A 23,251-nucleotide genomic window follows, 5' to 3' on the forward strand; every position below is an offset into this window, starting at 1 on the left:
ATGGGAGTTTCGAGATTTTCGGGAGAAACTTCTCTTCATATTTTTTCTTCATGCAGAGTCAATTCTGAGACAGACAGGTTTCCTGTGCAGATTGTCTCCTTTCCTAGTTTAGTATTTAATTTAGGATATATCACTTCCTAAGCTCCTCATTTATGTTTATTTTAATTTCCTATCTTATGGAGATCCAGTGCCTGCACATGGCACAAGATGATTAGAACAAAGCAAACATTCTCAAGGCGGCTGCCAGCCTCGGGACTTAACTACCATGTTGACCTGTGATCCGATTTCTATTTTACTTCATATTATTTATTTTATTTTTGACCTCTGAAATGTTTGTGTTAGCTTGGCATACAGTTGAAAAGAATTTAAAATATTTTCTCATTGAGCACTTTAACGTATTTTATAATAGGAGGGTTTTAGCGATTGCTATGGTCTGAATGTTGTGTCCCTCCAAAACTCATGTTGAAATTTAATCACCATTGCAGAGGTATTAAGAGGTGGGGCCATTTGGGAGGTATTTAGGTCATGAGAGTTCCACTCCCATGAAGGAGATTATTGCCCTGACAAAAGCTGAAGCTCTTACTCGAGGGGGGAGGGGAGCATGGGCAATATATGTAACCTTAACACTTGTACCCCTATAATACGCTAAAATAAAAATAAATAAATAAATAATAAATAAATAAAGAGACTGCAGGGAGCATCCTATCCCCTTCTGCCATGTGCAGTCCAAATTTAGGACTTCCATATTCACGCTTCTTGACTTCCTGTTTTTTTACACTGTAGATTATGTCCTCCGTAGGGAGAGACTTCACTGGTACGTTGCCATGGAAACTCTGTCATTGGTTGACTTCCTACGTCGCTTGCTCTTTCTGAGTGAAATACCTACTTTTGCCTGCCCTAACAAAAGTGGTGCTCCCTGAACTCCAGCCCAGGGATCTGACTCAGGAGCGGCTGGGATACCGTAACCGGGTGCAGGTACTGTAACTGGGTGCAGGCACTTACAGCAGGGTCTGAAGGCAAAGCCTATCGTGGGCAAGAAGATGTGCACACAGGTGGAGTCCAATGAGCATTGGGGGTCTTATGCAGTCCTGAAGTTTCTGGCCAGCCCTCAGGGATCCCCCCTGCCTATTGTCCACAGAATGAACTTTGGCCTTAGGTTTAGGTTCATATGTGGCCGAGTTGGGCCTGTCCTCCATGCCTCAGGAATAGCACAAAAACTCTTTCTGGGAGGTCCCCCAGCTTTCCCACTCAGCAGCCTTCCTGTGTCAGAGCAGGTTGGGACCGGCCAGGATGGTGCGGACAGAGAGGAGAGGAAGGTAGGGAGTGGGTGGGACCACATCCTGCCCTGAAGCTGAGTGGCCAGCGTGGGGAGAGAGTACCAGGGTCTTTAAAAAGTTCGAGGAAAAAGCATATTATGAAAAACTACACGTGAATTTTAAAACTTTCTTACACTAAAATAAACTCATACTAATTTGTTATAACCTGTCTGAACAGCATCTAGTTTGAGGCACTAAGAAGGATAGGACAGCAGTTTGAAAGGAGCCCCCAACAGAGCAACACAAACTCTGCTAAAATGGAAGCGAGAGCAAACATTACATTTATGGTGGGTGGAAGCTTGTGTGGAAGAACGGTGAAATCACTGATGCGTTATGAAAAGTTTATGGTGACAATGCTCCAAAGAAATCAGCAGTTCATAAATGGATAACTCACTTTAAGAAGCATGAGATAATGTTGAAATTGAAGCCCGCAGTAGCCGACCATCCACATCAATCCTTGAGGAAAAGTTAATCTTGTTCGTGCCCTAATTAAAGAGGACCAGCGATTATCAGTAGAAATAACAGCCAACAACACCCCAGGCATTTCCAATGGTTCAGCTTACACGGTCCTGACTGAAATACTCAAATTGAGCAAACTGTCCACCGGATGGCTGCTCCTGACAAGAGCAGACTTCTCAACGGAAATTTGAAACACCTGGGATCAAGATCCTGAAGGGTTTCTTTAAAGAACTGTACTGGGAGACAGAATATGGCTTTACCAATAGGATCCTGAGGACACAGTACAATGAAAGCAACGGCTACCAGGAAGTGGACGTGGTCCCGGCACAGCACAAGTAGTCAAGGACAAAGGTCATGGCGATAGATTTTGGGGATGCTCAAGCCGTTTTGCTCGTTGACTGTCCGGGGAGCCAAAGAACAACAACATCTGCTTATCATGAGTGTTTGGGGAAAGTTAGCCAAAGCTTTAGCAGAACAATGCCTGGGAAAGCTTCACCGGAGAGTCCTTCTCCACCCCCACGGCGCTCCTGCGCGCTCCTCTCCCCAAACGCGGGCGATCGTGTGCGAGTTTCCGTGGGAAATCAGTAGGCACCCACCTTGCAGTCCTGATTTGGCTCCCTCTGACTTCCTTTTGTTCCCTATTTGTAAAAAATCTTAAAGGCCCCGCTTTTCTTCAGTTAATAGTGTAAAAAAAGACTGCATTGATGTGGTTAAATCCTCAGGACCCTCAGTTCTTCAGGGACGGATTAAAAGGCTGGGGTCATCCCTGACAAAAGTGTCTCGACCTTGAGAGAGCCTATGCCGAGAAATACTGTTTATTTTTACTTTATCTTTTAATCACATTTGTCCATGAACTTTTTGTAGTCCCCTTGTTTTTGATTTGGATAAAACTTTGATTTCTCAGCTCTCTTTGGGCAGCTGTGTCTTAATTGTAAAACAAAAGACATCGTCTCTGCTGCTGTCTACTTGGCCCAAGTTTCCGATGTTGGAAAGGTCCACGTGGGAGAACTCATCTCATGACTCCATGCACCTGTGCCAGCTGGCGGGTGAAATCCAAGTTCCTTCAGTGGAGATCCTGACCTTCTGTCTTCTGGAATCTGGAAGAAAGAGCTGAGGAAGGGTGGCCATGGCACCTCTCCCACTGGAACAGGAGTGTCCCCTGGATGGTGCCCCACTGCCCCATGCTGAGGAGTTCTTCACTGCAGGGATGTCTCAGCCCAATCATTCAGTCTCCCCCACAGGTACTGGGTCACCTGAAAGGTCAGAAGCATCTGAGCACACCCTTTTTATGGTTTATGGTGGACCTCGGCCCCTTCCCCATCAACACTGAAGCTCTCAGAGGCAAAGAGGAGTAGAGGAAAAGAGTGATTGTCAGCAACAACCAGAGTTACAAGGTTTGATTTCAAGGAGAAAATCTTGTCACCAAAACCACTACCACGAGATTTGGACTTGCTCTGAATGCAAACTGAGGAGGCCCTTGATCAGAGCCAACTACACTTGCCCCTACCCTCTGCCAAGAAGTCAGACCAAGAGGGAATCCACGGAAAAAAGTTTAATGCAACAGCTTCCAATAGTCTGCAGTGAGTCGGAGCTCTAGGGGGTTGGGCCTACGGCACTGCCCGTAGCTCACGGCAGGCCAAGGCCGACTACGGTGGCGGTGAACGCCAGAAAGATGGCCAGCCTGGCACTGCTGAGGCTGACCTCACTTGCTCTGCCAGTGTATTGTCTGAACGTTGTATAGTCCATGGTTGGCCCGACTTCATTGCATAAGTTGCTTTTACAACACAGTATATAGAAGAAGGGCATAGGCCCTTCTATTAGAAACCGCTTGGTTCGACGAGCGGGGGGTTCCTCAATTGCTGGGCACCATCTCGCGCACTGCTTTGAAGTCATGAAGAAACGTGGAAATATTTCTAATAGGAAAGAGAGACAGAGAGAGAGAGAGAAAATCACGTGAATCCAAGCTCTAACACAAAGCCTTTCTGTCTGTGTCTGTCAAACCCTCACCCTTTGAGGGTCCCTTTCAGAGGGGCATACCCAGTGGAGAAGTCAGGAGCCACCACCAAGTGGGTCAGGCCTTTGTGTTTAAAGCTGCTCCAGTGAGGGGGCTGGCTTGTGTGTGGTGTGGATGTCAGGTGACGCCAGCCCTGGCCTGTCCCTCTGCACTGGGCATGTGGTTCTGGGGATTGCTGTTTGGGAACATACAAGTTCTTTCAGCCTCAACTTCTCAAACACAGATAAGTCAATTAAGAGCAAGGACTCTCGACCATCCTGGCCCCTGTCCAGAGCTCAGAGCTGGCTTCTCAGTGCGCCAGGTTCAGCTCTGGGCCAGGGCTCATCTTATGACCTCACCTCATCTCCTACTCCACTGTGCAAATCATTTATCCATATTAGGTTACAAAGTCCACGTTGGCTGACCTGAGCCTTAGCCATCGCCTAAGCGTCCCGCAGACTTCCTGGAGCACAGAAGGCCTGGACAGAGCTTGAATTCTCAAGCTCTGAAGATGGCGCTGAGGGCAGAATGTCCCAGGTGTTCAGATTCCCCTTGGGGAGAGTTTTGTGTGCCTGGAAGTTCTCAGGAGAATTACGACGGACAGAACATATTTTTACCTGTCCACCTAGTTTTGTGCTTCTCTTGTAAAAGCTCTCTAGACCCTATTTGCAGTGGGGAATTTAACAATATAAAAGCTTAACTTTTCATTTAAAAATGAATGATTGAAACGAAACTTAGATTTTCTTCCAATTCTGAACTAAAGTAAAATTTTAAGGCTCAATCTTCCCCCCGCCAGCGGCTGACCAAATGGACCCCGTCGTGGCCAAAGCAATATCCTAAAACTAAATTGTCTGCCAGGAGGAGGGAGGTCAGACATGCCTCATCATAGCCCCCTCCCTTCTTGGGGACATCCTTTGTGTGAGGGGTCGAGACATTGCATACCTGCAAGGCCCACACCCCCAGTGAGGCCGGAACCAACATCCGACTTCTGGAAACTGTTGCTTGCTTGCTTGTTTGCGCCAACATTGCATTGTTTGAACCCCTGTATAGTGGGGGTACCAGCCAACCAATCATGTTAAAGGTCAATGCATGATCCACGCGTGATCAGCCACTGCAGAGCGTATGCACCATAGGGATAAAAGGCCCGCTGCAACCCCAGTCAGGGTCCTTGCCTGCAAGAGTGGCCACTGCGTTGGTGCTCTAGGGCTTGGACCCTGGCTAGCCAGAAAATAAATCTCCTCTTGTGTAATTACATCCTCGATGTCTCTGCTTTTCTGTCCGGTGGGGCTGTGGAAGGTCAGTCCCTAACATTTGGGGGCTCGTCCGGGATTTGCCTTCCCCACAGACTATCGGATAGAATTCAGGGCTGAGGGAGGAGTGTGAATATCCACCCCGGACTAGCCGGGTGTGGTGTTGGGCAAGGGACGAGGAATCCCCTTGCAGGACCCCGGATCAGGACGCCGGCACAGGACCTAGGCGGACGTGCTGGTGGGTCGCCGATCGGAGGCAGGCGGAGACGTCCTCTGGCCCCGTTGGGACTCCGGAGCTGACCTTGTAGCCAAGGGCTCGGTCAGGAGGAGACCGGGGAGTAGGTCCAGACCAGGTTAGGTTGTCTGTTTACCTCACTGTCCACTTGTCTGTTGTCTGCTTTGTTTGTCGCTGGCTTTCTGTGTGTGTGTGAGTGAGTGTGACATCTCTCCTTGGCTTGTTGGAGTCTCTGGGTTCTGTGGTTTCAGCCCGAGAACCCATCAGGGTTGCATGGGTTTTCGGGCTGGGGCCGTGGAATCAGGGGACCCATGAAAAGATCCGCAGGGGTGACTAGAACCTCCAGGTGAGTATTCCCCTGCATGGGCTGGCAGCACACAGTGTATCTCCTGCCACCCATGCCAGGAGTGGCTAGTGCGGGAGGGGCACGGCCGTTACCTCTGCAGGGAGTGTGAAAGGCTAGAGATTCAGATCCTTGTCCCCAGTGCCCCAACTGCGGAATATCGGTTTGCACATCTGCCTATTATTGACTAGCCATGGGACAGGCTCTAACAACGCCGTTGTCCATCCTGGTGAGCCATTTTAAGGATGTCAGGGCAAGGGCACACAACCTGTCCCTGGAGGTCAAGAAGGGAAAGTTTGTTACCCTTTGTGAGGCCGAGTGGCCCACGTTTGCAGTGGGGTGGCCCAGGGAGGGCTCGTTTGATGCCTCCTTGATCAAAAAGGTAAAAGGGGTGGTATTTGGCCACCACGGACACCCTGATCAGATCCCCTATATTGTGGTCTGGCAAGACTGGGTTCGAGACCCGCCACCCTGGCTGAAGGCCCCCCTTCCTGCCCCGAGGGAAAAGGCGGAAGTTCTGGCAGTTAAAGAAGTCAGAAAGGTGAGGGGCACGGAGTCCGAGGTCCACTGGGACACCAGTGTTGCCAGACTCCAATCTCTACCCAGACCTGACAGGTCTCGAATGGAACACGCCTCCACCCTATAACCCCGGGGCAGCCTCTGCAGCTCCCCCAGCCCAGGAGGACTCGGGACCACCGGCAGCAGGGCCGGCCTATGAGACCAGACAGCGGACTGGCCGGGCCCCAGATCCGGAGCCCTTAAAGGCGCTCCCTCTGAGAGCAGTGGGACCCCTGGGGAAGGACAGAGCACAGACATTCCAATATTGGCCCTCCTCTACCAGTGATCTTTATAATTGGAAATCTCAAAACTTGAACTTCTCCAAGAATCTGAGAGACCTAATTAATATTTTAGACTCTGTTCTTTTTACTCATCAGCCCACCTGAGATGATTGCCAGCAGTTACTTAAGGTGCTTTTCACAACGGAGGAAAGAGAAAGAATTCAGGGGGAGGCGCGGAAGCTGGTCCCGGGTGAAGATGGCAGACCTGCCACGAATCCGCAGACCATTGATCAGACCTTCCCCCTTGAATGGCCACCCTGGGCCTACGATGAGGCTAAAGGTAGGGAGCGTCTCCAGGTCTACCGCCAGACTCTGATGGCCAGTCTCTGTATGGCGGCTCAAAAGCCGACCAATTTGGCCAAGGTAGGAGATGTTCGTCAGGGGCCGGAGGAGAGCCCGGCAGCATACTTAGAGAGGATCCGGCAGTACACCCCCATAGATCCCACTATGGAAGACAGCAAGCCGCTGTTATGATGGCATTTGTTAATCAGGCAGCCCCAGACATCAGGCACAAGGTGCAGAGAATAGATAGATTAGGCGAGAAGACTCTGCAGGACCTGTTAGAAGTGGCAGAGAAGGTCGATAACAATAGAGAAACGCCAAAAGAGAGGTTAGAGAGGATCGGGATAGAAGATAGGAAATTCCAAGCTAGAGAGGCATGTAAAGCAAACAGAGAAATGGCTAAATTCCTGCTAGGCACCACAAGAGGGGGGCAGATAGGGTCAGAAAAAAAAAAAAGGCCCCGGCGGAAGAGGCTAGGCAAGGATCAATGTGCCAATTGCAAGGAGCATGGGCATTGGGCCCGAGAGTGCCCTCAAAAGAAAGGGGGGTGAAGACTTAGAGGTCCTTAAAAAGTCATGGTTGCTGGACAGGTGACAGATGAATAGGGAAGACGGGGTTCGGTCCCCCTCCCCGAACCTAGGGTAACTTTGCAAGTAGAGGGGAACCCAGTCAGCTTCCTCATAGATACAGGAGCAGATACAGCATTCGGTACTAACGGAAGACACAGGAAAATTGTCCAGTAAGACCAGTTGGGTGCAGGGGGCAATAGGAGCTAAACTATATCGGTGGACCACACAGCGGAGATTATATTTGGGTTCAGGACAAGTGAGTCACGCCTTTATGGTCATCCCTGAGTGCCCCACGCTGCTACTGGGAAGAGACATCCTTACCAAGCTTAAGGCTCAAATTCATTTTAAAAAAGAGGGAGTAATAATAACTTATAATAAAGGCAATCTCATCAACAGCCCCGGGTCACTCAGATCCTGACCCTGACACAGGCAAATGAATATAGACTGTACCAGCCCATAAAAAGCAGAGAAAAAGGCATGGAGCAATGGCTCTGTAAATTTCCCATGGCGTGGGCCAAGACAGGGGGCACAGGATGGGCAAAACACCGGCCGCCTCTTTATGTCGAGTTAAAACCCGGAGCCGAGCAAGCCCGAGTCAGACAGTACCCCATGTCCCAGGAAGCCAGAGTGGGAATTACGCCCCACATTCAGAGACTCCTGGACAGTGGGATTCTCTGGAAATGCCAGTCGGCCTGGAACACCCCCCTGTTGCCGGTGAAGAAACCGGGGTGTAAGGACTAAAAGGCTCGACCTCTGTAGAAGGGTGTAAGGTGGGGCGAGCATGGGAGTGGACTGTGCTAATGGAAGACGCTTTTCAAGCCCTGAGGGCAGCCATGCTGGAAGCCCCAGCCCTAGCACTCCCTGATCCTACAAAAGAGTTTCACCTGTTCATAGATGAGAAGAGGGGAATAGCCAAGGGGGTACTCACACAGGCCCTGGGACCCTGGAAGTGACCAGTGGCATACTTGTCAAAAAAAAAAACAACAAAAAACTAGATCTGGTGGCGGCAGCGTGGCCAGCGTGCTTGCATATCATCGCAGCCACAGCCCTGTTGGTCAAAGACGCCGTTAAGCTCACCCTAGGGCAGCGGCTGCAGATCACCACCCCACATGCCATAGAGGGGGTCCTGAAGCAGCCACCGGGACGGTGGATCACAAATGCGAGGCTGACACACTACCAGAGGCTTCTGTTGGACGCCCCCCTCATTGAGTTCCAAACACCTGTCGTCCTGAATCCGGCCACGCTTTTGCCCGGCCCCAATTCAGCCACGCCTAAGCATGACTGCCTTGAGATCCTGGCTGGAACCCAGATGGCCCAGAGAGACTTACGAAGCCTGGGTTACAGAACAGTTGCATGCAACACAAGGCGAGGATGGCTGGTTTCAGGACGAAGGGCATCGCCTGATAGTGCCAGAGACCTTAAGACGCCACCTGTTGGAGCACCTACACCAGACCACGCATCTAGGGAAGAAGAAAAATGCTACAGCTGCTGGACACTGCTCAACTCAGGTTCAAGTCACAAGGACGGGTTGCAGATAACATTGTCAGAGGCTGCCGAGCCTGTCAGGTCATGCAGCCGGGGAAGACCAGAGGGACCCACGCAGGTACGAGGGAAAGGGGGAGGCAGCCAGGACTATTTTAGAAAGTGAACTTCACAGAGGTAAAGCCCGGAAAATATGGGTATCGGTATTTGCTGGTCATGGTAGATACGTTCTCTAGATGGGTCGAGGCCTTCCCTATGAAAGGAGAGAAACAGCTTTGACAGTAGCTAAAAAAATGTTAGAAAAAATAGTCCCCAGGTATGGACTGCCAAAAGGGATACGATCAGATAATAGACCTGCGTTTGTCAGTCAGGTTAGTCAAGGGCTGGCCCAGGCTATGGGGATAGATTAAAAATTACATTGTGCATATAACCCCCAGAGCTCTGGGCAGGTAGAGCAAATAAATAAAACAATAAAGGAGACCCTGACTGAATTGGCCCTGGAGACTGGCGGAGACTGGGTGACCCTTCTTCCCTTCACCCTGTTCCGAGCCCGGAACACCCCTTATCACTTGGGTTTAACCCCTCTTGAAATCATGTACGGCACACCCCCTCCTGTAGTTCCTAGGATGAGCCCTGAGGCTCTTCCGGGACATCCCAAAGAAGTGTTACAAGCGGTGCAGGGTCTGCAAAGTGTCCACAGTCAAGTATGGCTGGCCCTCCGTGCTATCTACCGGCCTGAAGAAGAGGGTGCCGGACACCCGTTTCACCCACACCAGCCGGGGGACTGGGTGTGGGTGAAATGGCATAACAGCAGAACTCTCGAGCCAAGGTGAAAGGGCCCCTATCAAATTATTCTTGTTACCCCCACTGCTCTTAAGGTCGATAAAATAGCGACCTAAATACACCACTCCCACGTGAGACCTGCTAATAAAAAGACCAGGAGCGGTGCCAGGACCAGTAGAAAGCGACTGCAGACCCGAAGAATCCTCTGAAGACCAGACTGACCCACGTGGCAGCGACAGCCCAGGACTGCTGCCACAGACTTGGACTGGGGTTGTGGCATCTAAGGATTAAACTGGGTGACAAACATGGATGGGTTGAGGTGGGGTTGGTTGTTGTGGGTCTAATGTTTTTGGGATAAAGACCTACAGCTGTTCTTACTGCCCCGAATCCCCACCAACCCCATGACCTTACATGGGTCTAAAGATTATTAAACAAAATAATAACCTTTGTAAAAGAAAGGGTTAATACAGTACAGCTTTTAGTGTTGCAGCCGCAGTATCAGAAGCTCTAGTCAGGTAGCACAGACTTGGAACCTTTAGAAGACCCAAGAGACGAGCAAGAGTGCTCGACCAGCTTCTAAAGAAAGGGGAGAATGTGAGGGGTCGAGACATTGCATACCTGCAAGGCCCACACCCCCAGTGAAGCTGGAACCAACATCCGGCTTCTGGAAACTGTTGCTTGCTTGCCATGGAAACCGTTGCTTGCTTGCTTGTTTGCGCCAACTTTGCATTGTTTGAACCCCTGTATAGTGGGGCTACCAGCCAACCAATCATGTTAAAGGTCAATGCATGATCCACGCGTGATCAGCCACTGCAGAGCGTATGCACCATAGGGATAAAAGGCCCGCTGCAACCCCAGTCAGGGTCCTTGCCTGCAAGAGTGGCCACTGCGTTGGTGCTCTAGGGCTTGGACCCTGGCTAGCCAGAAAATAAACCTCCTCTTGTGTAATTACATCCTCGATGTCTCTGCTTTTCTGTCCGGTGGGGCTGTGGAATGTCAGTCCCTAACAATTTGTAACCCATTTAAAGGCCTAAGTGTATACGAGACAAACCTGCAGGTCCTCAATTTACAAAACCAATCTATGTTCAGTGGCTTGTCTTTGGTAACAGCCCCTTATGTTAAAACATTCCAAGCCTTTACACAAAGCTTCATGTCTTTAACCAATTACAAGCCAAAAAATCTTCAAACCCACCTATGACCTATAAGCTCCCCGCTTGGAGATGTCCCACCTTTTCGGGCCAAAGCAATGTATGCCTCCCACGTATTGATTTATGACTTTACCCTGTAACCCCTGTCTCCCTGAAATGTGTAAAACCAAACTGTAATCTAACCACATCGAGTCCACTGCTCAAGACTTCTTGGGCGTGGCTCCGGGTCATGGTCCTCAAATTTGACTCAGAATAAATCTCTTTAAAAATTATTTCACAGAGTTTGGCTTTTTTTCCGTTGACAATTTTGGCACAGTCAGCAGGATCTCAGAGAAGACTCAGGACCGCCTAAGGAGCAATGCGAACTTGGCACCAGGTACTGGGATGGCCCTTTTAGGCCCTCCGACTCAGAGCTTCTCCTTTGGAGGAACTGATAAGTTGTCCTGAATTCCAGAACTCCTGTTTTTGGTTGATGGTCTGGTTTATTCTGAGGTGGTTCTTTTCTTAGCAATTGTTGTTTTGGATCCCAATTTAGGTTTGGAAGTGCACTCTAAATGGCTTTCTCCATTGCCTTTTTTCCTCTCAAAACTAATTTCAATTGGCTTATCTGCGTATTTGCACAAGGAACCCAATTGTCCTATTTGTAGATAAATGAGAGACTGAGTTTCTCAGCCCCGAAGATAAGGGGCAGCTTACTCCTCTCAGTCCTAAGGCAGCCCTGGGTGACCAGGGCCCTGATTAGGAGTTGCCTGGGGTGATTCCCCGAGGCGTGAGTAGCCCCACGGGGAGCCCCCGAACAAATTAATTGTTGGGGACTGACATTATACTTTCTTGGTTTCAGAATTAAATTCAGTGAGTAACGTACGTGCCCTGCCCAGAACATTTAAGAGTAATGTGCTCTGGACAAGGTTGCTGCCTAGAGGCATAACAATAGGCCTGAGTTTCTGCATTGAGGCAAGAGCTGCCCAGCCCCATGATAAGTGGAGGCCTGGAGGCCACACAATAAGCACATTGTTCTTTTGATTGCTGTTTAGCCCTGTAAGATGGCTGGATAGTCAATGATGGGCAAGATTCCTCAAGGAGGAACAACCTAAGACAGACACAGCCACAGGGGAGCCAACCAAGAGGAACTGGGGACGCAAAATGCCCCCTGTGGCTGCCTTGCTTAACCTCGCTTATCTCAGCCTGTGACCTATGTTTTGAGCAACCGCCTGGAAACCTTAAGTCAGGGACATTGTACCCTTAGGCTACGTGTTCCAGAATTTACGGCCATTGCTGTAAAGCCTGGGTGGGCACGTACAAGGAACTAACTTTGATTTTGGGTGTATAAAAATAAAACGAATGGTGCATTCTGCACTGCAGTCTTGTAATCGTCTTTGTGTGTGTTTGTGTGTCTTTTTGTATTCTGTGTTCATCCCCCGTTTGCAAACGGGCCACGGCATTAATTAAAAGAAGGCTCGTTCGGGAAACCCATATAAGAGCTGATCACTTGGCGTTTTGAGCCCTCTCGGAGGTACTAGACTCCGGAACAGAGAAACTGAGACACGTAAGAGGGTGGGACTGACTCAATGGTGAAACATTGAGGAGCCCCACCCACAACCAGCACACTCTGACCCAGGACACCAAATCCTAGACCACAGTTCGGTTCCTTGAAAACAAAACACAACAAACAAACAAACAAAAAATGAGAAACTAATTCTTTCAGAATGAGAAAGACAAGGAGAATGACTCCTGCTGGACACCCCAGTTGGTTTGTGGCGCCTCTATTTGCAAGTAGTTTGGTAAATGAAAAGATTCAAAGGCATGCCAGGGTTTCTAGGCCTCCGGCTGGTTATAGCTAATTCTTGTGCACAAGTTTTTATGGAAGGACATATTACATCAAGGAAAATTCAGAGCTGAAATAGTCCACCTACCATGATTAAAATGTCTCAGGTATTTTTCTCTCTTCTTTTCTGGCTACTCTAAAACATGCTTACTTTTTCTATTGATGTTAAGATAACTCATTGTTTACGGTATTTACAATTGAAAGGCTACCTGGAGATCCTGCAGTCAATTCTAGCTAAAATGCTAACACTGAAAACTCATTTTGAATTGAAGAAAGAAAAATGGGGGGGGGAGGGAGGGGAGTAAAGGTTTTTTAAAAATCAAACTGCCATGGAAACTGCTTTACCCAAAACTTTGATCTACAGGCCTAATTAGGTTACCTATCAGGGCAACTGAAGCTTGCCATGGGAACAAGTTCCAGTCTCATCAGAAGAAATTTGAATCCAGCTGTCTCTTACAGACTGGTGAGTCTGAGTTACCATTTCATGGCTAGAGTTCTAGGGTAAAAATCTATTAGAACTTTGTGTGTGTGTATGGGCATGAGAGAGTATATACGTTTGGGTATGTTTTATGTCTGTCCATGTATTACGTGTCTGTGCTTATGTGGTTCCAGACTGGCTTAAAATTAAGGGAGCGCTCATAAATTAAACCCAAATGCTTCACATGAATTTAGCAATCTTTGGTAAATAATCTGAGCTATTATTAAAAAATAAAAAGGTGTTATTAGTAAAGTAATAGTAAAAATGCTTTGGAAAATTGTCAGTATACATTTGTTTTTGCCTGGGTTTTACAGGACATTTTTATGTTCTTGAGGTGTAAAGATTTGATATAAAGGTTGTAAAAATATAAACTCAAAGACGAAATAATGCGTGATTTTTGATAAGTAAAGAAAATTTAGTATTTGGTCAAATGATAATCACTAAATCTGAGTTACCAACAAAAATACTTATGTGTTTAAGTTTAAGGTAAAAATGCAAATGTGCCTAAGTGTCAGCAAATCAGAATAAATAAAACACCAAAGAGCAAAAGACAAACTGAATCCTCTAAGGTTTATGAAAACATTTTGGTTTTGGTCTTTTAATCCTAACTGCAAATATAGTTTTACTTCCACCGAATCAATGCCTGTAGAGAGGTACACTAAAGGTGTTTCTAACTCACTATCATCTAATATTAATAGTACTGTTAGGGATTCAAAGTTGTCCTAAAAGTTGTAGTTAAAGAACTTAAATTGAAAGCTTTAGTTTTCCCTTGGTCTTGTCCATTTTTGTCCTACTCTTTACAAGCTAGCCGGTTATGTGTACATTATGTTGCTGTATCAAAGCTTTTGCCTAGGGAAAAATTTCTAAATTGTTAATTTTTCTATAGTAATTTATTTTAAGATAAAAAGTGACTGATGGTTAAAATCCATGAGAATCTCAAAGCAGTCTTACTCTTTATAAATATTGTATGTGCTCAAGTTCATACCCCACCAAAATTGTTTTGAGACTATTAAGATCGTTTTTTAAAACAGCTTAATCTTGATCCTCATGTAAAAAGCATGTGACCACTTAGTATCGTTGTTTGATATGTTAACATTGGTGCTGAAAGTATTTTTTTCCCCTCAGTCTACAGTCAGATGGTCTTATGTTGATGGGATTCAGAAAACTAACTTAAAATGACGGCTTCAGAAACAAAATTTTCTGAGCTTGCCTGCCTCTTGTACCAATTCTTCCCTGAAGCTAGCCATAAAACCTAAAATTATTCTATGTAAAATGGCCATAAAGTAATTATCTGACCTACTTTGTTTTTACTTTGTTTTACTGTAAAACCCCATAACCAGAAAGGGCTTGCCCTACACCCAGAAAGAAAAAATGCACACTCAAGAGGCCAAGCAGAAATATAAAACGCCTTGCTGGTTCTGCCACTCAGCCTGTTAGAATTAGCTCATCCCCTTTTTGTCCAATCATATTTCTACACAGCTGTCCATACTTTAAACATAAAAAATAGACAATTTCCCCTGCATCTTTGTGTTCATTCTAAAGGCATCCATGTATAAGTTTTAATCCTTTCTCCTATGAATCCTATTAATCTTAATGTCAGTAGATTTTCAGCAAGCCTTTATGAGAACAGTGGCCTTTGCTCCCAAACTCTGGGAGCCAGAGACACTTTAAGCACTATGATGTCAATAGATTATGTTTGGAGATGCGATGTTTTGGAAGGATGTAATCAGCTAATACCTTTCAACAAGATATTCTAAAATGACTACTATGTTTATAAAATTTAGAAGTGATGTTATACTTGTTTAAAAGAACAAGTCTGATAGAAATATTTATTTTTTCTTGGTAAGATTTATGAGCTTGTATTTTGATCCCTGTTCTGTGTTATATGTATCTAATTTCCAGTGTATAAAAATGGTTAACAGAAAAGTAACTTAAACTAATGGCTAAAATCTAAGCGAACTGCTAAGATAAATAAATAAGATGAAGTAGGTAAATATAAATGAAATAAATACAAATGAAATTTTCATATAATTTAAAATCTTAAAGTCATTATGTTAACAAAAGATAATCATAAAATGTCCGTCATTTATAAGGTAAAATACTAGAACATCAGTTCTTTTTTTTTTTTTTTTTTTTTTTTGAGATAGGGTCTCACTTTGTTGCCCAGGCTAGAGTGAGTGCCGTGGCGCCAGCCTAGCTCACAGCAACCTTAAACTCCTGGGCTCAAGCAATCCAACTGCCTCAGCCTCCCGAGTAGCTGGGACTACAGGCATGCACCACCATGCCCAGCTAATTCTTTCTACATATATTAGTTGGCCAATTAATTTCTTTCTATTTATAGTAGAGACGGGGTCTCGCTCTAGCTCAGGCTGGTTTCGAACGCCTGACCTGGAGCAGTCCGCCTGCTTCAGCCTCCCAGAGTGCTAGGATTACAGGCGTGAGCCACCCGGCCGGAACATCAGTTCTTAAACATAAGTTTAAGCTTACACCTTGATATCTTAGCTTTATATTTAGGAATACTAATAAAATTGGTGACTAAAAGTTCAAAGTTACTTTAGCTTCCTAGGTTTTTCTAAGCATTGACATTATGATTAGTACATGTAATTAAAACTTCTAGAGGAAAGAGAAACAACTCTATACAAAAAATTCTTTTAATGAAAATGTTATACAACATAAGTATTAGTTTTGTTAAAAGATATTTTGTTGAATTTATTTGTATTTGAAAGTACTTATTCAACATGTAAATGATCATTAAAAATTAAATGGATATAAAAGTTAAAGGTTAGAGAAGGTTTATAAAAGTCTTACCTTATAGTCAAATTGGTTAAATTCGATGGATTTGGTTATAAGATTTTATTAAAATTAACTTTATCATTAATACACTACTGCAATAAAATTTTGTTTTCTCTTTTGAACTAAATTGTCATATGATATTAACAGGAATAACAAGATTTTTATTCACCTTTTAATAGACTGCAAAAAGGAAGGGAAGGAAAGAAAGACACAGATTCAGCTTCCTTATTAACTTGCACTGCATTAGGTCTTATTCTTGTTTGAGAAACTGAGTCTCCTTTCTCAAAAAGATAGGATTTTTACATTAAAAAATATATATATATATTTGAATTATTAATTTGGCTATAATTTTATAGTAACCTGCAATCTTGTTTCATGACAAGTGTCTTACAATGAACAATTCATGACTTTCTACTTTTTAAGCTTTCACTAAAATTTAAAGTTACCAAAAAGAAGAATTCTAGTCAATGTGTATAATTATATATAAGGTGTACCAAAGAATAAGATTTTTTAATAAGAAAAATTATAAAACAGCATGTGTTCTTATTAAAGTATACATAACTTTGTCTAATTCAGAGGTTATTTAAAGGTTGAATCAAATTTAGAAAGACAATAAAAACAAAATTCCACTTGTGAGTAAGCAAAAGATGTAAAAAGGCAATGAATATAGAAATATGTTTTTGGTAAGAAAGGTTAAACTGAAAGAATAATGTAAAGAAAGGATCTTGCATGGAATTTTTGTCCTAAAATGACTGGTTATTTAGGAAAAGGGAATGTTAGGACAAAACCAAAAGTTTTAGGGTATGTTTTGCAGATAGTATATGGTACGTGCAGGTTGGGATAAAGTTTATAAAAGGGAATTTATTAAGAAATTTTGGCTAAAACAAAGATTTCTGTTAATATTAAGTTACTCTTAATAAAATGACATATAATGCACTCATTTTGATTCTATAACATGTTCATTTCCTTTTTAATGCAAAAAATAATGGACTACAAATTTTTTTTTTTTTAAATTTTGGTAATTGACCTAAAAAAATACAGATTTTATGCTTTATCAGATCATCCCTGTGAGCCTTATTAGGTTTTGACTAACTAGAAAAAACTAAACGTTTCAAAGGATTAAGATTTATACCCATATAACTTTATCACCTTTAGAATCTTTTGATGACTATCTCTCTTGGTTGAATAAATTATTTTATAGTGGTTTGTGATTGTATATGAACAAATGTTTTAAGCCTTTGATATTTGACAATAAGTTTTCCAAAACTTAAATTCTAAATCTAGCCTTTTGACCTTAAACTAGCTTTTTATACATTAGGATCACTAAAAGTCTAAGACAGACATTAGATTTATTTGGTGTGTCAAAACCATCCAGGAACATTGTCAAATATGAAATGGTGTTTAACTTTCTTTGGGCTGTACTTGTATGTTTTTAGTATATATTTTAGTGTTGTCAAATATTGACATGTCTTGGTGTGTGCTGTCAGTAATAATTATGGTTATTTTGTAAATTGCTATTTGTCACAAAATAACCAATTTGGTTTGTCAATTGTCTCTAACCATGGCTGGTCCGAGTTTTATCATCTTTTAGAAATTATTATTTTACTTTGATTCACCTCAGAAAGTGGTTCTTTCTGGCTAAGTCCAAAGTTGACTTCTTCAAGTAAAAGTCATGGAAAGGACTGACAAATCCATTTGAATACTGGTTTCTGATAACTCTGGAGATTATATACCACTGGACTAAAACAAAACAAAGTTCCAGGACTTTAACTTTAAGTAAAAAACTATGACCATGAGTATATGACCATGAGTATAGCTAACACAACCTCATGAGACGGCACTAAATTTTCATAAAAAGACGCTTTATTTAAAACATTACTAATTCTTTTGTTTTTCAGAGTCCTGACAAATTTTAAGTAAATAGCAAGTTTACCTGATCTCTGGGACCTGAGAACCATGGAATCTGCCAAACCCCTGTTCAAATATCCTCCCTCTATGCCCAGGGTATATCTCGGAAGAGGGAGCGTGTCAGATTGTAAGGGCCAATTCTGAGGGATGGAATTAGTTTAGACCCTCCAGATCAAGGGAGGGACACACAAAAGCCTAAAAGAATACTAAATGAAATACTTGGTCTTTTCAGGCCATATGCTGCAGATATCCAAATCAATAATAAATGGTTTTTTTTCCCTGCTTTCTATAGACTTAGAACTTACTGAGTATAATTTTTATCAGTTATAGAGTTACACAAAAGGAAATATAATGAGCAATTTATCAGCCACCTTAATATAAATTACTAAAGAGACTGAAATGTTGTGACACAATAAAAGTCTCTAAAAGTCCCTTAACTTAAATGTTAATGATGCTTATATTTGCTACAAGTCTACTACTAAACCCAAGAATATAGTGCCTCGACCTTGTAGGTAAATTAGCTTTATAGCTTTGCTTTTGATATTTTGCATTTTACTCTTATGTCATCTAAAAGATTTTAGAGTATTAATGAGTGCCTGTCTACCTCCGGTCCTGTTTGGCTTATTTAACTGGCTGTAAGCCCCAGTTTGGCTCTTCAGTCCTCTTGGTCAAAAGGGTCCCACCAAGGGACTAGATGAATCCAGGGCAGGTAGCCACACCACCCTGGCAACGGATGGGACAAAATGAAAGTTTGGCCATAGATGCTGCCTCTGACAGATCTTGGCCAAAAGGGGGGCGGAGGGGAAATTGTGAACTAAAGTAAAATTTTAAGGCTCAACCCCACCACCACCCCCAACCCCACCGGCTAAATGGACCCCCTCGTGGCCAGAGCAATATCCTAAAACTAAATTGTCTGTCAGGAGGAGGGAGGTCAGACATGCCTCATCATAGCCCCCTTCCTTCTTGGGGACATGCTTTGTAACTGACCCATCAACAGGCCTAAGGGTATGCAAGACAAACCTGCAGGTCCTCAATTCACACAACAAATCTACCTCCACTGGTTTATCTCTGGTAACAGCCCCTTATGTTAAAACATTCCAAGCCTTTATTACACAAAGCTTCATGTCTTTAACCAATTACAAGCCAAAAAATCTTCAAACCCACCTATGACCTATAAGCTCCCCGCTTGGAGATGTCCCACCTTTTTGGGCCAAAGCAATGTATGCCTCCCACGTATTGATTTATGACTTTACCCTGTAACCCCTGTCTCCCTGAAATGTATAAAACCAAACTGTAACCTAACCACATCGAGTCCACTGCTCAAGACTTCTTGGGCGTGGCTCCGGGTCACCAAGCGATCTGTCTCAGAATAAATCTCTTCAAAATTATTTTACAGAGGTTGGCTTTTTTCCCGTTGACACTATCCCCCAGTATTTCATCCTTATCCACTGTTGAGGGTGCCACCCTACATCAGCCAGACCCCCACCACCCCCAGCCTCTCAGAATTTTGCTCTTTCAGGTTTGAAAGAAAAAGAAAGTCACGTTTTATTAGTTATTTTCTGTTGAAGAAAACTAGACAGATCCTGATTCCTCAAAGGATTCTATCCATCTGTCTGCGGGCCCCCAACATGAATGACAGTACTCACTCACGGTAATGATACCACAAAACTTCTCATGTTCTCCACATTGTGATGGGTTCTTGCAGGCGAAGTCGTTCTCTTCCTCACAAACGTGGCACTGCAGCCGTGCCGCTATGAGGAAGAAGAAAAGAAGGTAGGACCTCAGCGGCTCCCATCGTTCCCACCCGGTTTCACCTGAGTTCTGTCTTTGCTCCTGGGGGTTTCCTCCTCCACCCACACTCTCTCTCTCTCTCTCAGGCGCCTGCACCCACGCACACAACATGCACGCACACCCCAAAACACGCACCTCTGCGCCCAGACACGCAGTGACATACCCACATCCACCGCAACCACAGCTGCCCAGGGAAGATGCGTTCCACGGAAGAGACCCCTGGGTTCGGTGCCCGCTCCCAGGTGCCTAGTCACCCCCTTCCTGGCCCACCCTCCTTGTCCCCAGGCCCTGCTCCGCAGGAAGTAGGCTCTCTTGGGTCGGGGCCACACTAGCTCTGGGGAAGAAGGGGCTAGTCCCCGGCAGCTCTTCCGGTTGGGGCTCAGGCAGCACTGGAAGGCCCAAGAGACCAGGCCAGCCTTCGCTTCCAGCCTGACCGCTCCCGGGATGTGGCGCTGCTGAGGATAGAGGGGTCTGGGCCCAGACTGGAGCAACCCCGAATGAAAAGGCCCCCGTGATGCACCCAGGCTCTGTGGGCCCCTGGGCTCTGTGCCCCCAGACGCCCGAGCACGCCCCGCCTTGCTCTGCCCTGGCAACCCGGTTACTCCCCAGCCCAGGGCGCAGGGACTAACCTTGTCTGGCAGTGCTGTTGGTTTCTGCCTGCACCAGAGGCAGGCCCACGACCAGGAGCAAGGGTAGCAGGGCCATCTCTTCAGTGGGCGCCAAGCCCTGGGCGGGACAGGAGGCCGGCCTCACATGAGCGCTGCGGTCCCCCACCCGAGACGCCTCACCCCGGGAGCCCCTCATCCCCCACACCGGACCTCCCCTCATCCCGCACCCCGGGCCTCCCCTCAACCCCGCACCCCAGGACCCCTGACCCCACAGTCCCTATCCCGGGTGCCCCCAACGGCGGCCCCCTCACCCTTCACCCCGGGACCCTGAGCCCCCAGCCCCCACCTGGGCCCACCCCACACTCCAGATCTCCAATCCCCATTCTGGGCCTCCCCACCCCTGTCCTGTCTCACCCTACAGCCTCTGTCTCCGTCCCCCGACCCCCTCTCCTTTAATCCGCCCCCCCTGTCCCCAGGGCCAGCCTGAATCTCCCGCCTTGGGGTGCCCACCGGCCTCAGCAGAGATCCTAGCGTCCCAGGGCCCGTCCTGGCTCCCCACACTGCCACCTCGTGGGTGCTACCCTGGCTCCTTCTAGAACCTTCCCCAGTTCTCTGTTCCTCAGAGCGAGTGGCTTGATTCCCTGCGGCCCGGCAGGGGGCGGCGGAGGACTGGGGCCGCAGGGCGGCGGGGTCTGGGGGCGCAGGTCCTTGCCAGCCTGCCTGCGCCTCCCAAACTTGCTCCCTGCCCGCAGGACGCGCCCGCCCGGGCCTCTGTGTCTACACGGGCCACCAACCGTCCCCCGCCGCCCCCTCAGCCGCCCACGCCCGGGCAGGGGTCGGTCTGATGGCTTCCGGGTGCAGAGAGCGAGGGGAGGGTGCGGTGTGAGGAGCCCGCCGTCCCCACCGCTCAGGGAGCTCTCCCAGATTGTGACACAGCCCATCTGGATGTATGTTCAGATTTTCTCTTTTCTGTGACACCAGAGGACTTTCCGCGTGTACCGTCCTCCACCTTGCGTTACCCCCACCGCCCTCTCAGGAGATGGTCCCTGTTAACACCTGCAGAGCTTTCACATTCATTTCTAATTTTTTTAATGGTTGCATTGTATTCCGTGGCCTGGATGTACTATCCTTTGTTGAAATGTCCTCCTTTAGTGAACGTTTGTGTTGTTCACAGTGTTTTTATATTTTACATGTCAAAATCAAAATAAAATATAGGGATGAATCTTAAAATTTTGGCTGGGGGAGAAACAAGTGCAATCTGGGGCATGGGCACAGAACAGGGTAGTCTTCGGTGTGCCCAAGGAACAAAGAGAAGGTTGGGGGTTTTATGAGAGAAATGTTGCATGTTGATGGAAAGAAGGCTCATGGGCACTATGCAGGGTCCCGGAGGAGGCCAGCTCAGCTTGGTGAGTGACAGCGGTGGGTAAAACCGGCCTTAGGGTTACAGCAGCTGTTTCAGCAGGCTGGGTTGCAAATAATTCTTGGAGTACATGCTCTGTGCCTGAGTGCTTTTCCCCAGTCCCTTGACTCTGAATAATCCAGTTTGGGAAATCAACTTTCACAGACACAACACTGCAATTGTCCATAATGTCATCCCTCACACATACAGCTCTGCCAGAAGGGAAACTTTCCAGAACTGAGATTGAAAGTCAGAGGTTAGATGTATTTGCAGCCCAGGTGCTCCGTCTCCCTAGGACAATTTTATCCTCTCCTAACTGGGAAGTGAGTGCCTGTTTCCATGGCACTGTGGAAAAGTATTCTTATTCAACCTTTCGATTTTCACTAGTCTGATACATGCAAATCATGTCTTGGTAGATTTTAAATTTGCATTCTTTCATTAAGAGTGAGGTTGAGCAGGTTTTTATATTTCTAGTGGATACTTGTATTCCTTTCTCTGTGATCTCTCTACCGATGTCTATTGTCCATTTTCCTGGTGATCTCCTTTTGTATGGTGAGATGAGTCTTTGCCAGTGATAACATTTCCAAAAAAGCCTTTTTCCCATTTCATATCAGTCTTGGTATTTTTGCCAAGCAAGTGTCTGCTTTTAACCATGTGTCTTAGGCTGTTGGGGCTGCTAGAACAAAATTCCTGTGGCTGGATCATTTACAAACAGCAGAAATGTATCTCTCACAGTTGTGGAGCCTGGAAGTGCAGGATCAGGTGCCGGCAGGTTTGGTGTCCTGTGAGGGTCTGTTCCTCATAGATGGCACCATCTAGCTGTCCTCACGTGGTGAAGGGACAGAAGAACCAAAATCACTCCCCCAAGCCCTTTATAAAGACACGAGTCCATGATCCACCTGGAGATTGTCCAGCAAAGGTATATATTTTTTTTCCTGATGCCTATTCAGTTATCTCAACACGATTTGTTGTAACTTTCATCCTACCTGCGGTTGATTTGAGATGTCTCCATCATATGCACGCGGACTCTTTGTGGATTGGTTGTGTTCTTTCCGTTGTTTTGTCTGTCGATTCATGACTAACACCGTTGTTTCAATGACCACGTCTGTAGAGCATACGTTTTAATGTGTGGTGGGCCCTCATCGTGCTTTTGAGAATGACTCTTGCTTCATCCTTTTTCAGTTTGTCCGGTTAGGAAGTAGAAAGTCACAAGAGAACATCTCTCCCACCCTAACAGCAACAATGACGAGAGAAAGCTGGCTGACCTACAAAAGCATAACCTACAAACGCATAACCTCTCAGCCCACCAGGAAGCTGAGGGTGCAAGGCAGCCAGGTGAACAGAACTCCAGCGTGGCCCTCGCTTCCTTGAGAGATGTGGCCCTGAAGCTATTGCCCGGGGCAGACCAGAGGAGCAGGCAATGGATGCTGTGGAAAGTGGATCTGAGGAGACCGCACAAGCTAGAACTGTAACAAGCTCTCAGAGATCAGATGGAGATGAGCATGAAAGTGTAGAAACCTTGGGAGCCCTGGACACAAAGAGAATGGAAACGTCCCGTGGAGCTCTCTAAGCAGGTGTCCAGCAGGTGGTCACATGCAAGCTTGGGGATGAGGAGGTGGTGTGTGAGGGAGGTAGAGAGAGAGTGAGGACACTACTTCCAAAAAAATCAGCAGTTTGCAAATGGATAATTTCACTTTAAGAGGGGACGAGACGATGTTGAAAATGAAGCCTGCAGCAACAGACCATCCGC

The 23,251-nt window shown here is 46.1% G+C and overlaps 1 protein-coding gene across 1 annotated transcript; it reads right to left on the reverse strand.

Annotated features, from left to right (window-relative positions):
* Positions 1-3,401: 3,401 nt before the first annotated feature.
* Positions 3,402-20,199, reverse strand: LY6K (lymphocyte antigen 6 family member K). The gene is made up of 3 exons (XM_012757349.3): positions 20,124-20,199; positions 19,350-19,454; positions 3,402-3,688 (listed from the first exon to the last, which is right to left on the reverse strand). The coding sequence occupies exons 1-3, from the start codon at positions 20,197-20,199 to the stop codon at positions 3,402-3,404; spliced, it is 468 nt and encodes a 155-aa protein (XP_012612803.2).
* Positions 20,200-23,251: the final 3,052 nt, after the last annotated feature.

This window comes from Microcebus murinus, chromosome 7 (assembly GCF_040939455.1).
Source record: "Microcebus murinus isolate Inina chromosome 7, M.murinus_Inina_mat1.0, whole genome shotgun sequence".
Classification (NCBI taxonomy): Eukaryota; Metazoa; Chordata; class Mammalia; order Primates; family Cheirogaleidae; genus Microcebus; species Microcebus murinus.

Coding starts and splice junctions, on each gene's coding strand:
- LY6K (XM_012757349.3), bottom strand. CDS start 20,199: ATGGCCCTGCTACCCTTGCTCCTGGTCGTGGGCCTGCCTCTGGTGCAG. Junction 19,455..20,123: donor CAACAGCACTGCCAGACAAG/GTTAGTCCCTGC, acceptor TCTTCCTCATAG/CGGCACGGCTGCAGTGCCAC. Junction 3,689..19,349: donor TTGTGGTATCATTACCGTGA/GTGAGTACTGTC, acceptor CTTTCCTATTAG/AAATATTTCCACGTTTCTTC.